A 16,916-nucleotide genomic window follows, 5' to 3' on the forward strand; every position below is an offset into this window, starting at 1 on the left:
TACACTTTACCAAATATTTCTGTTAAAACAATAACAGTAAACAGAGGAAATAGGAAGTAAATTAGACCACATACCTGGAAGAGGAATTCAAGTTGTTGCATCACTATTTTTATTGATATTAGCCTTCCCATGATATTGACTCCTCATTCATATTTAGAAATCCTTCATATAGTCCCACAGGCCCACCTCCTTTTGCACCATGGGTTTTAGTTTGTGGTGAATGGGCACTTTTAGGCTAGATTTTAGGAGGTTCACAAACATCTGAAAACGACCTACATATTTTGTGTCTCTGCCCGGGTGTGTGTTTTCTTTCCTGTGGACCAGGTTCCATGGCTCTCATCAGATTTTCAGTGGTATCTGTGGTAACAAAACAAAAAACAAAAACAGCAGCCTCTTGAGAAACAGTATACTAGCAACAGTATATAAAGTTTAAGTGTGAAACAATCTCTGTAAACGTCTAAAAACTTAACTGAGGTCATGAAGATCATCGTATCTTCCCCAAATAATTTTACAGTCCAAAATGAAGTTACCAGATGAATAACCCTATTATCAGAAATTCTGCCCAATATGGGCCAAACCCCTCTTTTCTAAAGTATGTTTTTTTTTGGGGGGGTGGGGTGTAGTGGGACTTTCACTTATATTCGAGTATATTCAGTATATTTTTTCCGTGAAAGAATATCACTGAATGTTAGGAAGTTAAAGTAAGGAGGAAATAGGCCAGTAGTTAAAATTGATATTTGCTTCTAGTTGGAACACGGAAAGGCACAAAAATTGAAAATGCATCCAACATTTTCCTTCTGTCACTGGATTCATAAACTTATTAACAGCCCTAGATCATTTGAGACCTGTATTCCAACACTTACCTCAGTTTACCACTTCTTGTTTACTCATCTGTTTTTCTTGCTGTGAACCCCGCAAGGGCAGGGACTGCATCCTATTCATCTTTGTAAGACTTTAATAAACTTATTAAAATTTCATAGGTCACTCAAAAATAACTTAAAATTAGAAAGTCTTTACTGATTCTTAAAGTAGTAATATCAACCTTAAACTGAAGATTACAGAATTCATGTGATTGCCTAGCTAATATTATTTAATTAAATATTTCTGAAGGTGCCTGAGAGGATCGTTGTTAAAGTTGTCAGTGCAACATTTAGGGCTATTTTCAGACTCCAGTAATAATGTCATTTAAAGAAATGGAAATTTAAATTACAGTTTTGCCTTCTGAGTAAAATATTTTTCAAAACCATAGTTGTTTTTCCGTTTAGAAGAAGGCACTTAGTTATCTGTTTTTGTATTGACCTCTTATAAAATTCTAGCATGTATTTAAGCAGAAAAATGTATAAAATGAGTTTTAGTTTCACCATTCAAGAGAAATAAATGGGTGGAGTCCAGGATAGTAGAAAATCTCAATGTATTTACATGCCTGAGTAGTTTTAGAGAGGAATGGTATATTGAAAAGAACATGGAATAATTCATAATAGTAAATCATGATAATGCCTCTGCTTTGTTGTTTGTTTTTAATTCAGTGGCAGTGTCTAATTATGGAAACTATTTTAATGCCTAGAGTTTCAAATGCCAAACTTAATAATTTTTCTCGCCTGGAGCCAACACTTCACCTTCTGGGTGTGCAGTTTGATCAGAATGTGGCCCACAACATCATCACGGAAAAGCCTGGGGCGGCAACAAAACTTTTGTATCAGTTGTACATTGTTCTTCAGAAAAAGAAGAAAAGTGGACTGACTGGAGCGGAAATACAATCCATGCAACCCCCGGCAAACATCAGACAGCAAAGCATGAAAAGTGAGGCTTTTCGAGACGTAAGTACACAAAGAGACAGAAGCATATCACAGTGTTAAGACCTGGGAAAGAAAAATGACAGTGACTTTGCCTTCTCAAAGAAGCCCCATTGGGTAGCTATGGCATCCCTTATGGATGTTCTTGGCCATACTTAGATGTTGTTTTGTATTAATATTTTCAATTCATTTACCCATTTTTGATGTCTCCCTCCATCCTATCCACATTACCAATAGTTTCTCAAATTCTGTTTGTTCCTAATCTGCAGTGTTTTTATGCCTTGCTCCTCTCTTTCCATTTCTGGCCCTGGCCCTGTCCTGTCTGCTGAGATCCCTGCATGAACTACTGCAGCAACCTCCTAACATGTCTCTCGGGCTTCCGGCTTCCTGCCAGAGCTCAGTCGACTGCTGGATGAATCTTTCCTAAATTCCACTTGCATGGGGTTCTTTTGCTCAGAAACCTTCCATTTTGCATATATCCTCTCTCCAACCTGGACTGACATTCAAGATCTTTCACTAAACGGGCTCAATCTGTCTTTCTGTGTTTCTTCATAGTCCTCAGGATAAAGTCTGTTTTTTCTTTCTTTTTTTTTTTTTTTTTTTTTTTAAGATTTTATTTATTTATTTGACAGAGAGAGACACAGTGAGAGAGGGAACACAAGCAGGGGGAGTGGGAGAGGGAGGAGCAGGCTTCCCGCCGAGTGGAGAGCCCGATGCGGGGCTCGATCCCAGGACCCTGGGATCATGACCTGAGCCGAAGGCAGACGCTTAACGACTGAGCCACCCAGGCGCCCCTCTTTTTTTTTTTTTTTTTTAAGATTTTATTTATTTATTTGTCAGAGAGAGAGCACAAACAGAGGGAGATGCAGGACTCGATCCCAGGACCCTGGGGATCATGACCTGAGCTGAAGGCAGACACTTAACCAACTGAGCCACCCAGGTGCCCGAGTGTTTTTTCTACACTGATCCTCAGCCTGTCCTTGAATAGCTCTTGTATATTTCCGCTCTTCCCTCCCTTTCACCCAAGCTCACACTTTTCATCTCTCCTCTTCCCACAAACTTTTCTCCATCCGCTGCTGTGCAACCTTCCCAGCACACATGGATTCTTCCTGTGGAACTCCTAGGGCACAGGTAGTTCTTGCTCTCTGGTGATAGCCTCCTGCTGCTCAGAGTGGCTAACTCTCATGATTTATCTGTCATGTGGCCTCACAAGATTTTTAGTCCCTCCAGTTCAAGGAATATGCCTGGTACAATGCTTTGAACGTTGCAAATACTCATCAAGAGTGTTTTGACTGATTGATACAACTTTTTAGTTGACAGTTCTCTCCAGTTCCTGTTGTTATTTCGTTATGGCAAATGAAGTGCATTAACTTTTCCAGGCCTCTAGGATAAAAGGGAGTGCTGCGCTGATCCAATGCATTAAATAGAAATGGAAATAATTAAATGTTTAAATTGAACTTCTGAAGACACAATGACATAATAGATGTGAGGGCTATCTCCACTTTCAGATTTGTCTATTCTTAGTGGATGTCCTTACGAGCCTGGTGGCAGAAGGAGCTCAGCACCCACAGAGAGCTGGAAATCAGATTAGGCTTACAGCCAAAGAACTCGGTCTTGCCTTCTGCCTCCTTCACTTGCAAAGCTGAGTAACTTTGGGCCAATCCCTGGAACACTCTCAGCCTCCATTTTCCCAGATGCTGAAACAAGATTGATTATCTCTACCTGCCCCAGGGTTAGGCTTTTTTTTTTTTTTAATATATAGTTTTAAGGAAACAATATACGAGAAAATTCTTTGTAAAGTGTAGAACAGTCAACAGGAGCAAGTGCGGTAAAGAGCTGTGTAGTTGAGGCCAACAAGAAACCGTTGTGTTTAATGTTGGCCACGGTGACCTTCCAGAGTCAATCATTCATTTGTTGAACAAATATTTATTGGGCTCCTATTGTACGTCAGGCATTTGCACAACAATCAACACAAGAAAAGTCCCCACCCCCTTAGAGCTTCCATACTCGGGAGAGAAAAATATTTCAGTGGAGTAGTGTGGAACGTGGTGAGGTGAAGAGTAAATTGAGATGAGGCAGCCAGGAGCATAGACTGTTCATTCAAGGAATGTGGAGGTAAGAACAGTGGCTGCAAGAGAGAAGTTCATGAGAAATGTGCAGTTATTTGTTTCCTTTATGGACATAGAGACTGGGACAACTGGCTGGTTGAGAAAAAGAACCAGTGGCAGGAGATGACTGGTGTGAGAGCCAAGTGGAACAAGGTCCTCTGGAGAAGAAAGGAGAATGCAGCTGATGGTCCAGGTGGAGGAGGAGGTATCTTAGGAAAGAACTAGGCATGCCTTTTTCTTTGATACCAGATGGAGGAAAATGCAGGTGTCTTACATAATAATAGTTATGACTCAAATTTATTGGTTGTACGTAGTGAGGTGCAAAGCCCTGTTCCAGGTAGTGTATATATATTATCTCCTTTGATCTTCACAATAGCCTTATAAGATACCTATCTTTTATTATTCCCATTTTACAGATAATGAAACTGAGGTGCAGAAGAGTTATGTAACTTGCTCAACTTAATGCAGCTAATAGGTGGTAAAGTTGCAACAAACCTAGGCAGAGTGACTCTGGAGCCACACACTTAACCGTAGGCTACATCATATCTCAGTGGGTATTTCCTGGGTTGGGGGAGGATAATAATTAAGCCGAAGATATAGATACGTGTTGAAGTAGAGGAGTAGGATGTTCAAGGACCTTACATCTTTTGTTGCCTCTGTGAAGATGGAGGCCAGGCCATTTTTAATGATGAGAAGAGCAGGAAGGTGAGTAAGGGCTCAAAGTCATCTGAAAGGTCCTTAAATGATCTTCTGAGTAAGTGCCTGTATCTGCTGAGGTGGTTTTAGAAGACAAGAACCAAAAATGGTTTGAGCAACAGTTCCATTTGCACAAAAAATTTAGTAAGTCTTTCAGCTTTTAAGGAGATTACTTTTAGATATAAAAGTTTTAGTTAAATCCATTAGCCATGTTGCTCTGTGCCCCATTTTATAATCATCTTTGAAGTTCATTTTCTTATACTGTTAGACTCTCATTTCCAGTGGCCTGGAAGTTTTAATGTTTCTTCACTTTTTACTAGGATGTAGCTTAAGTTATAGAAGGAATCTGGCTCTTATATTATCTCTTATATGTTGGATTGGTTTTATAAAATTATTTTTGTGAAAATGTACTTCTCTAAGAATTCAAATACCATTCATTAAAAATTAAACCCAGAAAAAAAATAAAAATTAAACTCAGGGCAAAAAAATGTAAAAGTATATACGAAACTATTTTATAAGAAAGGATTCAAATCATGTTTTTATTGTTTTCATGTAAATTAAAGATATGAGTGACTAGTATGGGGCTTGAATTTATTTTAACCATCAACAACAGTAATTCATAGAAATTTTATTTTGAAGACAAATTTTATGTGTGCTTTTAATGACAATATACATTTTATTTTCTAATAATGAAATATTTTGAACTGCTTTCTCCATTTAGAGACTTAGAAACCTGATACCACTGATTTCAAACTGATTTCAATCTGATGCGGGTTATACACAGGTTTCAAGAAAAATATAAACACATGAAAGAAGATCTTGTCCGCATGCATTTTGAGAAACTTGAAAAATTTCAAAAACTCAAGGAAGAACAAAGATGTTTTAATATTGAAAAGGTTTTATAGTACGATTTTTCCAGAAACTCATTAGTGCATAGTGTATACAGTTTGCGATTTATGCCTATAGTACACATTACATAAGCATTAATGTAGCGCAAGTTGCATGTTCCTTTGCTCAGGCTCCACCCTGCTCTCACCTTTCTCTCCCTCACTCTCCCTCCATTCCCACTCCTGCCGTCAGCTCTCCTTGTGACCAAGAACAAGAACTGCCATTCTCTGGAGTGGCAGGACAACTTGATTTCTTTTTAAGTTGTCCAGTAGAAATTAATGCTTCAGAGGCATCAGCGATGGGGGGTTGCTACTAACCACTCCAGTGAAGGCTTAGGACAGTTGTCCCCACTAAGGGGTGTACAGTGGGCATTCCCCCTCTGTATTCCCTCTTTTGCAATCCCTTGGTTTTCCTGTCCTGCCTCATTTTTCTCATCCTGGCAATGTGGGGTGATATCCTGCTTGCTTCCTTTTCCAAACCCCTTAAACATCTCTTGCCTTCTTTCTGGCCCTTCTTGCTTTGACTAACTCCCCACTGCTTCTTAAATTTCTCTGAAAATCTTTAATGATCTCCTATGCCTTTAAGTACGTGAGAATGTGATGGTGTGTGGAATCATTAAAGATTTTCAAGAGAATTTCAGGTGACTACATATATGGAATGTGTAAACTCAGGCAAAAGAATTATAGTTCTTCTCCTTGCACTATAAATCACTTTTTAAATTCATATATTTAGAATTATAAGAAATGAACATATCCTGAATGTAGTCAGCCCCCTGTGCAGAGGGAGAGAAAGATGAGAGACAAACTCTGGAATGATCTCATTACTTGCCAGAGAGTAGATAAAGCACCGGGCTTCCCCTTGCATTGCATGGTAAGGAGACAAGGCACTCTTAAAGTAGTGTTTAAGTCAAGACCAAATGCTGGGACTCTAATTTTGAAGGAACCAGCCTGTCTGACTTTGATGTCCTAAGTGTAATGCAGAAAGTGTCCGAAGAAAGTTGGGAAAAAGGAAATATGAAACCATTAAATCTGAAATAAATTATGTTAAAAATGATAAGAAACAGGGGCGCCTGGGTGGCTTGGTTGGTTAAACATCCGACTCTTAATTTCAGCCCAGGTCATGATCTCAGGGTGGTGAGATCAAGCCCCACGGCGGGTTCCATGCTGGGTGTGCAACCTGCTTAAGATTCTCTCCCTCTCTCTCTGCTCCTCTTCCCCCCCCCCACCCCCAACCCCCTGCTTGTGCTCTCTCTCTCTCACTTAAAAAAAATGGTAGGGAGCAAATAAGACAAAAGGGAGAGCCTGTGTCTTCCTGGTTTTCTTAAGAAGAAAAGATCAACATATTGCAACTACAAAAAAATTCATATTTTAGAAAGTAAAATGAAGAAAAAAATTAAGTTATTTATAATTTTTTACTTTTTAGTGGTTAATTAAAGTTTCTTTGGATATAGGAAAAAAATGATCTTATTAGTTCTAATATAATATTTTAGTAGTAAAATCATGATTAGTTTTACATGTTACTTCTTAAATCATCTATTCTTTAAAATATTTTGTCTGATTTTCACTATTTTTTCTTTCACTTCTGCTTATGTTCTACTTAAAATAATTACTCCCAGGTAGAGAAGAGATGATCTAATAATGGTATCACATAATTCAGTATTTAATTCAATATTTGAAGCAGTCTCTGAGCTCATTGTTTAAGTGTGACTAAATTTGGGGGAAGTTTGTCATGTCTCCTGGGTTCCCCAGAAGTCCTCCTAGAAACCATCTCCTAAATGGAATTTTCTCTTCAGACCATCTTTAGAGACAGCATTTTCTCTTTACATTATGGGGTAGGTCAGAAGGTAGAATTGGGAGAGAATTATATTCTTCTTTGTATCTGAGGCGCCTTTATTATTCTTTTAGTGTCATCACCTAGAATGAAGATACACACATCTGATAGGCATAATTTGAGGATTCCAAAATTGTGGGTTTTTTTAAGATTTATTTATTTGTTTATTTGGCAGAGAGAGAGAGTGAGAGAGAGAGCACAAGCAGGGGGGGAGTGGCAGGCAGAGGGAGAGGGAGAAGCAGGCTCCCCGCTGAGCAGAGAGCCCCACGTGGGGCTCGATCCCAGGACCCTGGGATCATGACCTGAGCTGCAGGCAGATGCTTAACCGAGTGAGCCACCCAGGTGCCCCCCAAAATTGTGTTTTAATATCATACTTTTCAAAATGAGTCATATTGATACCTGCTTCCTAACATTACACAGTTGTGACACCTAGTCCATTGGTAAATTGCTGAGTTCTAAAAAATGTATATATGTGTACCTGTGAGTGTGTAACATGGCCTGTTATTCTGATGAGTGGAATAACTAAACTAACATCTATGGGACATTCAGCAACGCTTGAGCAGAAGACGACAAAATGAAATAATGGCCAAAATCCAAGCAGCTATCATACAGATTCCTAAACCTGCATCAAATCGTACTTTGGGAGCACTTGAGGCCCAAAAAATGATGGAAAAGAAAAAAGAGGCAGAGGTAAGTGATAATCCTTTAATTTGGTGTTATGTTAATCTTAATGAAAGAATGATCTTTCTCTAAAACATATAGAGAGAATGCCCCCAACTTCTTAGTTCCTTTTCAGATTATTGGTGGCATTGTTCCTTCTCATTCAAAACCCCTCCACTGTGTGCATATCTAATCCATATCATACTGTTATTTGTTCAGAATGAGAGAATGTAGCTGTAGGTCAGGGATAAGAAACTCCTATTAAATGACAGTACCAGTCTGGACTCCTGTGTTGAGAAGGATTCTGTGGTCACCACAAAAATATTCTAGAATGGTGCTGCCGTGATGGGTCATAATCACCATGGGTACAGAGGTGTCAGTCAAGGTACACATACCATATATATGCCATTCCTACTGTATGTTTTACTCAATTCCTTCTCACCATGCTGCTCTGTTTTTCTAGGAGTACCACAAATGTTAAGTGGTTTGCTTGCTATCAGTGTATTTAAATTTAAGATACCTACACTAGTGATATTTTATTACACCATACCAGCTGTCAGTCATTCCAGCAGGATACCATCTGCTTATGTTTCATAGGGGTGCAATACTACATTTTGAGACTAATTCCTGCAGTCTACATTGCATATTGCTATAGTGATTATTAATGGTATTCTCTCCTGGGACCTAAGGAAAAGAGTAATAGCTACCGTTTATTGAGCATCTGCTATATGTCAGCTGTATTATTTCCCCCAATTTCTAAATAAGGAAACTGAGACCCAGAAAGCCGCCATGTTTCACTCTGGTCCACAGGATAGTAAAGTAGAGATTGACAGGTCTCTCTGATATCTAAATCCAATACATTTTATGTTAATCCACATTTCTTTATTTTTTAGTATTTAAAAAATATCCTGTACTTGGATCCTAAAGAATATTACCCATAGAGGTTTTTTCAGATCCAAATTTTGGAGACGTATTTAATTCTTATATTTCTCTGAGGTGATTAAAGTTTATTAATAAGGATTTGCAGTAGACAAAGGATGAGCTAAACTAATCTTCAGAGAGCAAATTAATAGCATAAATAAGGTTGCACAAGAAATATTTAAAACATGCAAGACAACAGTTTTTGAAGAAGTATTTATATCCCGAAAAAATGCTTATTCTTCTTTAAAAGAATTGCAAATAAAAATCCATGGCCTGAGACTCTTTGAATATCTTCATTCTCATTAAATGTCCTTTGTTAAATACTGTCAGAGCTAGAATTGTGAATGGAATGATTCAGGTAAGGCAGCTTCACACTCTTTTAGGTATATTTAACCTAGTCTCAAAGTAATGAATTAGAATTATAAAAATATTCTAGAATGCAGCTTTTCATATCTTGCCTCCTAATTAGCCTGAATTAGTAGTGCATAACACCTTGGAAACTTGTAAAGTGAATATGGTAAATGAAGATTTTCAATGGCTTTTAGAGGTGGAAAACTGATAATGAATTTTCTTTAAAGGATGTGGCTAATGAGATTAAGAAGTTTGAAGCCTTAATAAAAAAGGATCTCCAGGCCAAAGAAAGGTGAGATGTGAATTACTTCAAAAATCACAGAACTACATTCTATTCTACCTGTAACTTTTAAATACTTAGAAATAGTTTATGGGGAATAGCTGCTCCAAAGATCTTTTTACTTTGTAGAAGCTTCATTAAGAGAGTATATGAAAGAAGGTAAAAGAGCTAAAATTCAGATTAATTGTTCATGAACAACTTTTGTAAAGATCAGGAGGGAAAGTGGCTATTATGAGATGGGAAGTTACTTTATTTTTCTATGCTATGTTTGCTGTCCTAAGTTCACACACTTTTTAAGCATTTATGAAAATTGCTTCAAGTTACCACTAATTTAAATTTGTCATAAAGCCTTTATTAGATGCTCGTTGGTTTCTTTCATGTTGTGTGCTCAGCATTTAACATAGGGAGCAGCAATAAAAAGTTGTCGAATGAGTTTAACTGTCACTGAAATGGTCAGTTCGGTGAGTTTATTGCAAAAAGTGCCTGGTTAATGGGCTTCATTTGCCTAAAGATAAAGATACTCTCCCCTTTTCTTTCCTATTAGGGGTCACTGACTCACAGGAGATAATTGAGTAAGGTCTGCATAGGTGGGAGAAACTTGAGTTCTTCCACATTTTTAAATGGGAACTTTCCAAATTCTACTCACTTACGTTTTATGGAATATGAACTAAATCTCTGTTAAAGAAGAAAAACGGACACAAACTATATAAATCAGTTCCATATTAATATTTCTGAGGGAAAGAAACAGTCAAATGAGGAGAAATAAGAAAAAGAAGGAGAGGTGGTGAGGAAATCAGGCGTGGAAGGAAAATAAAGCAAAATGAAGAATACATACATTACATTTTCTTCTACCCTCTGCAAAAACTTTTGATGCCCTACTCTGATTCCCACTGCCATTTATCGTGCTGCCCCAGACTAAAGAAAACACAATCCAAGCCTACCCACCCAGTAGCCACCACCCAAACCCCACCACACCCGCCCCGGACTGGCCCATGAAACCACTGGATTTCTTCCAGCTCTTTCACTCATCTCACCTGCCACGCACTCTGGAGTGTTAAGCAGATGGTATCCACCAGAGCAACCATCTTAAAATACTGAAATACTTTCGTTACTTGTAGGTGAATGGTATTCCCTGTAGCCCTTTCCTGGGACCCCTCAATTTCCACACAATTTAGCAACCAGAATTAACACCAAACATAGCAGTGGCCTCTAATTGCTGCACCAGCACCCATTTTGATTAAATATTTAACAGTTGTTAAATATTTAAAGATCATCCTGTACAATACAGCTGCAAACATGCACTCTGCTTACCGTTATTGCCTTTGCCAACCCATCTTGAACCTAGGTCTCTCTATCAATTAGCTTTAGAAACCCCAAACAAGAGCAGGTTAAAGTTGACCTCTCTCTCATGTAATAGAAATGAGAATGTAAGCAGCTCAGGGCATGTGTTGGAGCTCCAAAGTCATCAAGGACCGAGGGTTTCCTTTAGCTCCACTGTCCTGTTGTGTGGTTTTTGTCCTCAAATTCACATTCACAATACAAGATGGCTCCTGGGGCTCTGGCCATTTGGCCCATGTTCTAGATATAAGGAAGGAAGATAGGCAAAAAGTAGTTATCTGAAATAGCTGAAATAGCTCCTTTTAAGAACCTTCCCTGAAGTCCCAGGTAACATTTGTGCTTACGTTTTATTGGCCAGAGTTCAGTCACATGGCCACACTTAGCAGAATGGGAGGCTGGGAAATGTAGTCTTTAGCTGGATACTTTGTTTTCCTGAATAAACCTGGGGCTCTGTTTTGACGAAAAAGGGAAGGAAATGGTGGTGTCTATCACAGGTTCTTTCTCTGCAGAAGCCTCCACTTGGTCTTACCAGAGACTTAGCACTGGGGGGCCATGAAATAGAGACATCCTCATTTCGATTCTCAGAACAGCAGGATAGGGCCTGGGGCAGCCAGACTCCCTGGACCAGTCACTGGTGACTGTGAAGCTTCATCTGGGACTCCAAATCCCTCTCAGTATGCTGCACAAAAGGCATTTTCTCTGGTGGCCCCAAATAAAGGATGTTGGGAAGCACAGGTCTGGAGCAAACTTCTAAGGAAAACAAAAGTTATGGTACAGTATGGCCTTTGTTAAGTCCCTTTATTAATCACTGCATTAGTGCATTCTGAATTTTTAGCTTAGAATCAAGCATCTTCTGGGCTCTTTCAAAAACTTCACACTATTTGATTCCAGAAAGCACTAAAATCTCGTAAGTTGACCACAAGGAGCAATTTCTGCAGCTGCCGCTTTCACAGCCTGCTCCAGAAATGGTTCCTCAGGGACGTCACCTCCAAGTCCCATCTTCTTTCTTTTGTGGAAGAATGAAACATTGTCTCGGGGAGAGCAATGCAGGTGCTCCCATGGCTGCTTTCCCCCCATGTGTACACTGTCTTTATTTTCTAACACAAATAATAAATGCTATCTGCTACTTTTTTTTTTTAGCTGAGGTTGTTCCCTGCTCTAATGTGACACTCGAATCCATAGATTTACTTTAGACTCTTCCTAGCCATTGCTCTTTATACACAAATTTGGCCAAGCTTCCAATTACTAGTAATTCATACATACCCAATTACTAACTCTGTGGAGGCCTGACAAGCAGATATAGAGAAAACATAATTATTGCCCTCAAGAAACCTACATCTAGGAAAACGAATATTTATTCAGGTACATATCGTGTAGCTTTCTTGAGCCCTTAATTGGAATGAGACAGCAGATGGATGGGTGGGGGACAGAATGATTGATAAAGGAGAAGCAACATGTTAAGTATATTAAGCCACGTACAATCCAAAGCAAATTCTTTTAAACAACACAGTTGAGGGACGCCTGGGTGGCTCAGTTGGCTAAGTGCTTGCCTTCAGCTCAGGTCATGATCCCAGGGTCCTGGGATCGAGTGCTGCATCGGGCTCCCTGCTCAGCAGGGAGCCTGCTTCTCCCTCTGCTGCTGCCTGCCTCTCCCCCCTGCTTGTGCTCGCTCTCTTTCTGACAAATAAATAAATAAGATCTTTAAAAAATGTTTGAGTAAAAACATAATACAAATTTTAAAGGATGATCTAAGAAGTTATGCCACCTAATTTTCATAAGTACTTAATTGTACTAATAAATAGGGTTAAATTCTGTATTTTAGCTTACTGAGGCTTTGGTAGCTACACAATTTCTGCTCAAAGACTCTTTAATGACAGAATACAACTGAAGGTTGAGCCCTGGTTGATAAAATAAACAGAATTTCAGGGTGTGATTTTTTTTTTAAGAATTACTCTGTATCGTACTTCTTAGCATATCATTTGAAGTTGAGCAGACATCAGCTACATGTCAGGAATATGAGGCACCAGGACAGAGAGGAGTATAATAGGATACTTTTCTTATGAGCTCAGAGTTCATCTGGGAGTAGCAAATGCACAAAAAATGAACTATAACACAATATGATCTATATTATAGACATGCAATTGTTACTTCATTAAACATGAATTAACTGTGCTTTATAAGAATACTTCGCTCTGTATAGGAATTGGTGACAATTTAGTTCCTACATACCATATTAATGTGTTCTTGGTTTTGAATAAGATAGTAAGTTGTATTTTAAACTGAATACATTAATAACTTACAACATGAAAAAAATATTTATAATATTAAAACATTTATTGGCAGGTAACAAGATACATCTTGTACCATTGTACTATTGTATTCTGTTTATTTTGTAAGGAGGTATGCAGATGAGAATTGATTATTTGATCCTTATATACATAAAAATGTATCTTTTACTTCTAAAGATAACTTTTTTTTAAAAAGATTTTATTTATTTATTTGACAGAGAGAGACACAGCAAGAGAGGGAACACAAGCAGGGGGAGTGGGAGAGGGAGAAGCAGGCTTCCTGCCGAGCAGGAGCCCAATGCGGGGCTCGATCCCAGGACCCTGGGATCATGACCTGAGCCGAAGGCAGACAGACGCTTGACGACTGAGCCACCCAGGTGCCCCCTAAAGATAACTTTTGAATGAACCTATAAATTCTTGTACTGAGCCACCATTGTCCCACTAAATTGAGTGTATTTGCTTTCTGTTGGTAACACCACCAGGCTCTTCCTGATCCTTTAATTTTGGACATGAGGTAGGACAGGCACCGAACTAGGTCTTCTTGGGTTTCCAGGACTTGGGCAAGAGGCTAGGTCAGTCTTGTGTTTGCCAGTGTGGCATGACGAGCAAGTCATTTTTCAGCTGCCACCCTTCCAGTACGAGCTGGGCCACTGGTCTAAGCATTCAGAAGGTTACTGGGAGTTCATAATGCAGCTTGCATTTGCATGGGGGAGAGGAGGGTTGTAATGGATGGAAGTACTCTCAGTGTCCTGACGTTAGGACTAGAGGTATGCCTTCCCTGACACTTTGGTTATCACTAATGTGTTTACTCTTGACTCAAAACACGGGAGGCAAGAGGCCTAGAGACAGCAGGCAGAAGAGGGAGAGAAATCCAGATCATGAGAAGTGAAAGAACAAGTAGGCAATAGGCTTAGAAAGAAGGCTAAGCTAATGACCTCCCAAAGTAGAGTCTAGAAATGCGACAAATGGAATCTAATGATAAGCTATGGATGTCACAACGAAGTTCTAATATTTGCTTTAATGCTTGTATTAATAAATTAACAGGGCATTCAAGGGAGCCTTTTCCTGAGGTCTTCATAGATACAAGTAGTGGCATGCGATTGCATTGTTTTTTTAAAATCTAAATAAAAACTATTATCCTTAGTGCCTCCAAGACTTCTTTAGATACAGCCGGCCAGACAACTACTGATTTGTTAAACACTTATTCGGATGATGACTATATTAAAAAAATCCAAAAGCGCCTTGAGGAGGATGCTTTTGCACGAGAGCAAAGGGAGAAAAGACGGCGGAGACTGTTAATGGACCAGTTAATAGCCCATGAAGCACAAGAGGTAAAATATTTAGATATTGCTTGAATAATTTAGTGCTGGACAGTTTGCAAAATTTAGTCTTTTATACATACATATATGTATCTTTCTTATTTATTATCTGTTACTCTTAATCAATATCAACAGAACACATCCGCATCATCACAGCAAATAGACTCAGCAAAATAAATCTACATAAAACATTTACTAAATAATCTAAAATCTGATGATGGTTATACAACATTGTGAATGTACTTAATACCATTGAATTGTACCCTTAAAAATGGTTGAGATGGTAAATTTTACGTCATGTATATTTTCCCACAATTAAAAAAAAAAAATACTGACCAAAAAGGACATACTTTGGATATTAACCAAATGTACATTTGCAAATATTTTCTCCCATTCTGTAGGTTGCCCCTTCACTCTGTTGATGGTCTCCTTTACTGTGTAGAAGCTTATTAGTCAGATGCAATCTTACTTGTGTATGTTTGCTTTTGTTGCCTGTGCGGTGGGGGTCATATTAAAAAGAAAAAATCATTGTTTAGACCAATGTCAAGAAGTTTTTTCCCCCTGTACTTTCTTCTAGTAGTTTTATAGTTTTGGGTCTTATGTGTAAGTCTTTAATACATTTTGAGTTGATTTTTGTATACAGTGTGAGTTAAGGGTACATTTTCATTCTTCTGCATGTGGACATCTAATTTTTCCAGCACCACTTGTTGAAGAGATCGTCCTCTCCCCATTAGGTAGCCTTAGCACTCTTGTTGAAGATCAGTCGACTGTACAAGCATGGATTTATTTCTGGGCTCTCTTTTCTATTCCATTGGTCTATATGTCTGTTTTTATGCCATTACCCTACTGTTTTGAATACTGTGACTTTGTAGTATATTTTGAAATTAAGAATGCCTACAGTTCTGTTCCTCTTGCTCAAGATTGCTTTAGCTATTCGGAGTTTTTTGTTGTTCCATATGAATTTTAGTATTTTTTTTTATTTCTGTGAAAAATGCTATTGGAAATTTGATAGTGATTTTATTAAATCTGTGGATTACTTTAGATATTATGGACATTTTAGCATTATTAATTCTTCTAATCCATGAACATGGGATATCTTTCCATCTATTTGTGTATTCTTCAATTCCTTTCATCAATGTTTTATAGTTTTAGTTCACAGATCTTTTACCTCCTTAGTTGAATTTATTCCTAAATATTTTATTATTTTTGATGCTATTATGCAATTATGCTGGATTGTTTTCTCAATTTTTTTTCAGATTATTCATTGCATATAGGAACACATTTTTATATATGTGATTTTTTGTATATTGATTTTGTATCCTGCAACTTTACTGAAATTGTTTTTCAGTTCGAACAGATTTTTTATGTTGCTGTTGTTGAAGTCTTTAGAGTTTTCTGTATATAAATCATATCATATGCAAACAGAGACTATTTTACTTCATCCTTTCTAGTCTGGATGCTTTTTATTCTTTTTCTTGTTAATGGTGCTGGCTAAGACTTCCAGTACTATGCTAAAAAGAAACGGTGAGAATAAGCATCTTGGTCTTATTCCAGATCTTAAAGGAATGCTGGCAAGCTGATAGGTTTTAGCATCATACCATTGATTATGATGTTATCTCTGGGCTTGTCATACATGGCCTTCATTATATTGAGTTACATTCCTTCCCTACCTAATTTGTTAAGAGTTTTGATCTTGAAAGGATACTGAATTTTTTCAGATGCTTTTTCCGCATCTATTGACATTATCAAAAAGGTTAATGAAAACAACATGGAGAAGTTGTTAGTCCTCTCAATTTGTTTATTGGTTTACTCTAGTGGTTCTCAGTGTGATTCCTGGACCAGCAGCATCAGAATCACCTGGAAATTTTCAATAATGTAAATAATTGGACCTCACCTCAGACCTACTGAATCAAACTCAAATCACAGCTCTGGGGTGAGGCCTGTGCTTATATATGTTACTAAAAAATTCATACTTATTTTCTGTTGAGAAATTTTATTTAATCTACATTTTTATATAATTCCCAGGTTCAAGTTTTGGAATTTACTATAGAGTGTTGTTATTATTATTTGCCTCCAGATTCTGGAAATATATAGGATATTTCCCCCATAATCTCATAGTGGCAGAGATCATTTGAAACAATATCATTAATAATGCTAGATTTTCTTCCTAAATAGTTGGATTGTTGAGTGTTAAATGGACAACTCCAATGTTTAAGCATTCTTTTATGTCTTCCCCCTTGAGAACTTTAATTACCTCCTCCTTCCACATGATGTCTCTGTTTAGACAGAATGAGAGCTTGAAGGGGCTTTGAAGATCACCTTCCACCTAAACCCCTCATTTCACCTGTCAAGCAGTCGGCCCTGAAAATCCAAGTTACTTGTCCAAGGCCATACGGCCAGTTAATGGTAAGACTGGAGCTGCAGTGGCTTTTGATTCCCAATTT

The 16,916-nt window shown here is 38.1% G+C and overlaps 1 protein-coding gene across 1 annotated transcript in view; it reads left to right on the forward strand.

Annotated features, from left to right (window-relative positions):
• Nucleotides 1-16,916, forward strand: part of SPEF2 (sperm flagellar 2) — a 165,936-nt gene that overhangs the window by 15,849 nt on the left and 133,171 nt on the right. Inside the window, 6 exon segments of the mRNA XM_032415247.1 lie at nt 1,565-1,817; nt 5,319-5,342; nt 5,344-5,493; nt 7,865-8,005; nt 9,475-9,539; nt 14,298-14,484. Coding sequence (XP_032271138.1) covers nt 1,565-1,817; nt 5,319-5,342; nt 5,344-5,493; nt 7,865-8,005; nt 9,475-9,539; nt 14,298-14,484 — 820 coding nt within the window.

Source organism: Phoca vitulina, unplaced genomic scaffold (assembly GCF_004348235.1).
Source record: "Phoca vitulina isolate PV1807 unplaced genomic scaffold, GSC_HSeal_1.0 scaffold17, whole genome shotgun sequence".
Lineage (NCBI taxonomy): Eukaryota > Metazoa > Chordata > Mammalia > Carnivora > Phocidae > Phoca > Phoca vitulina.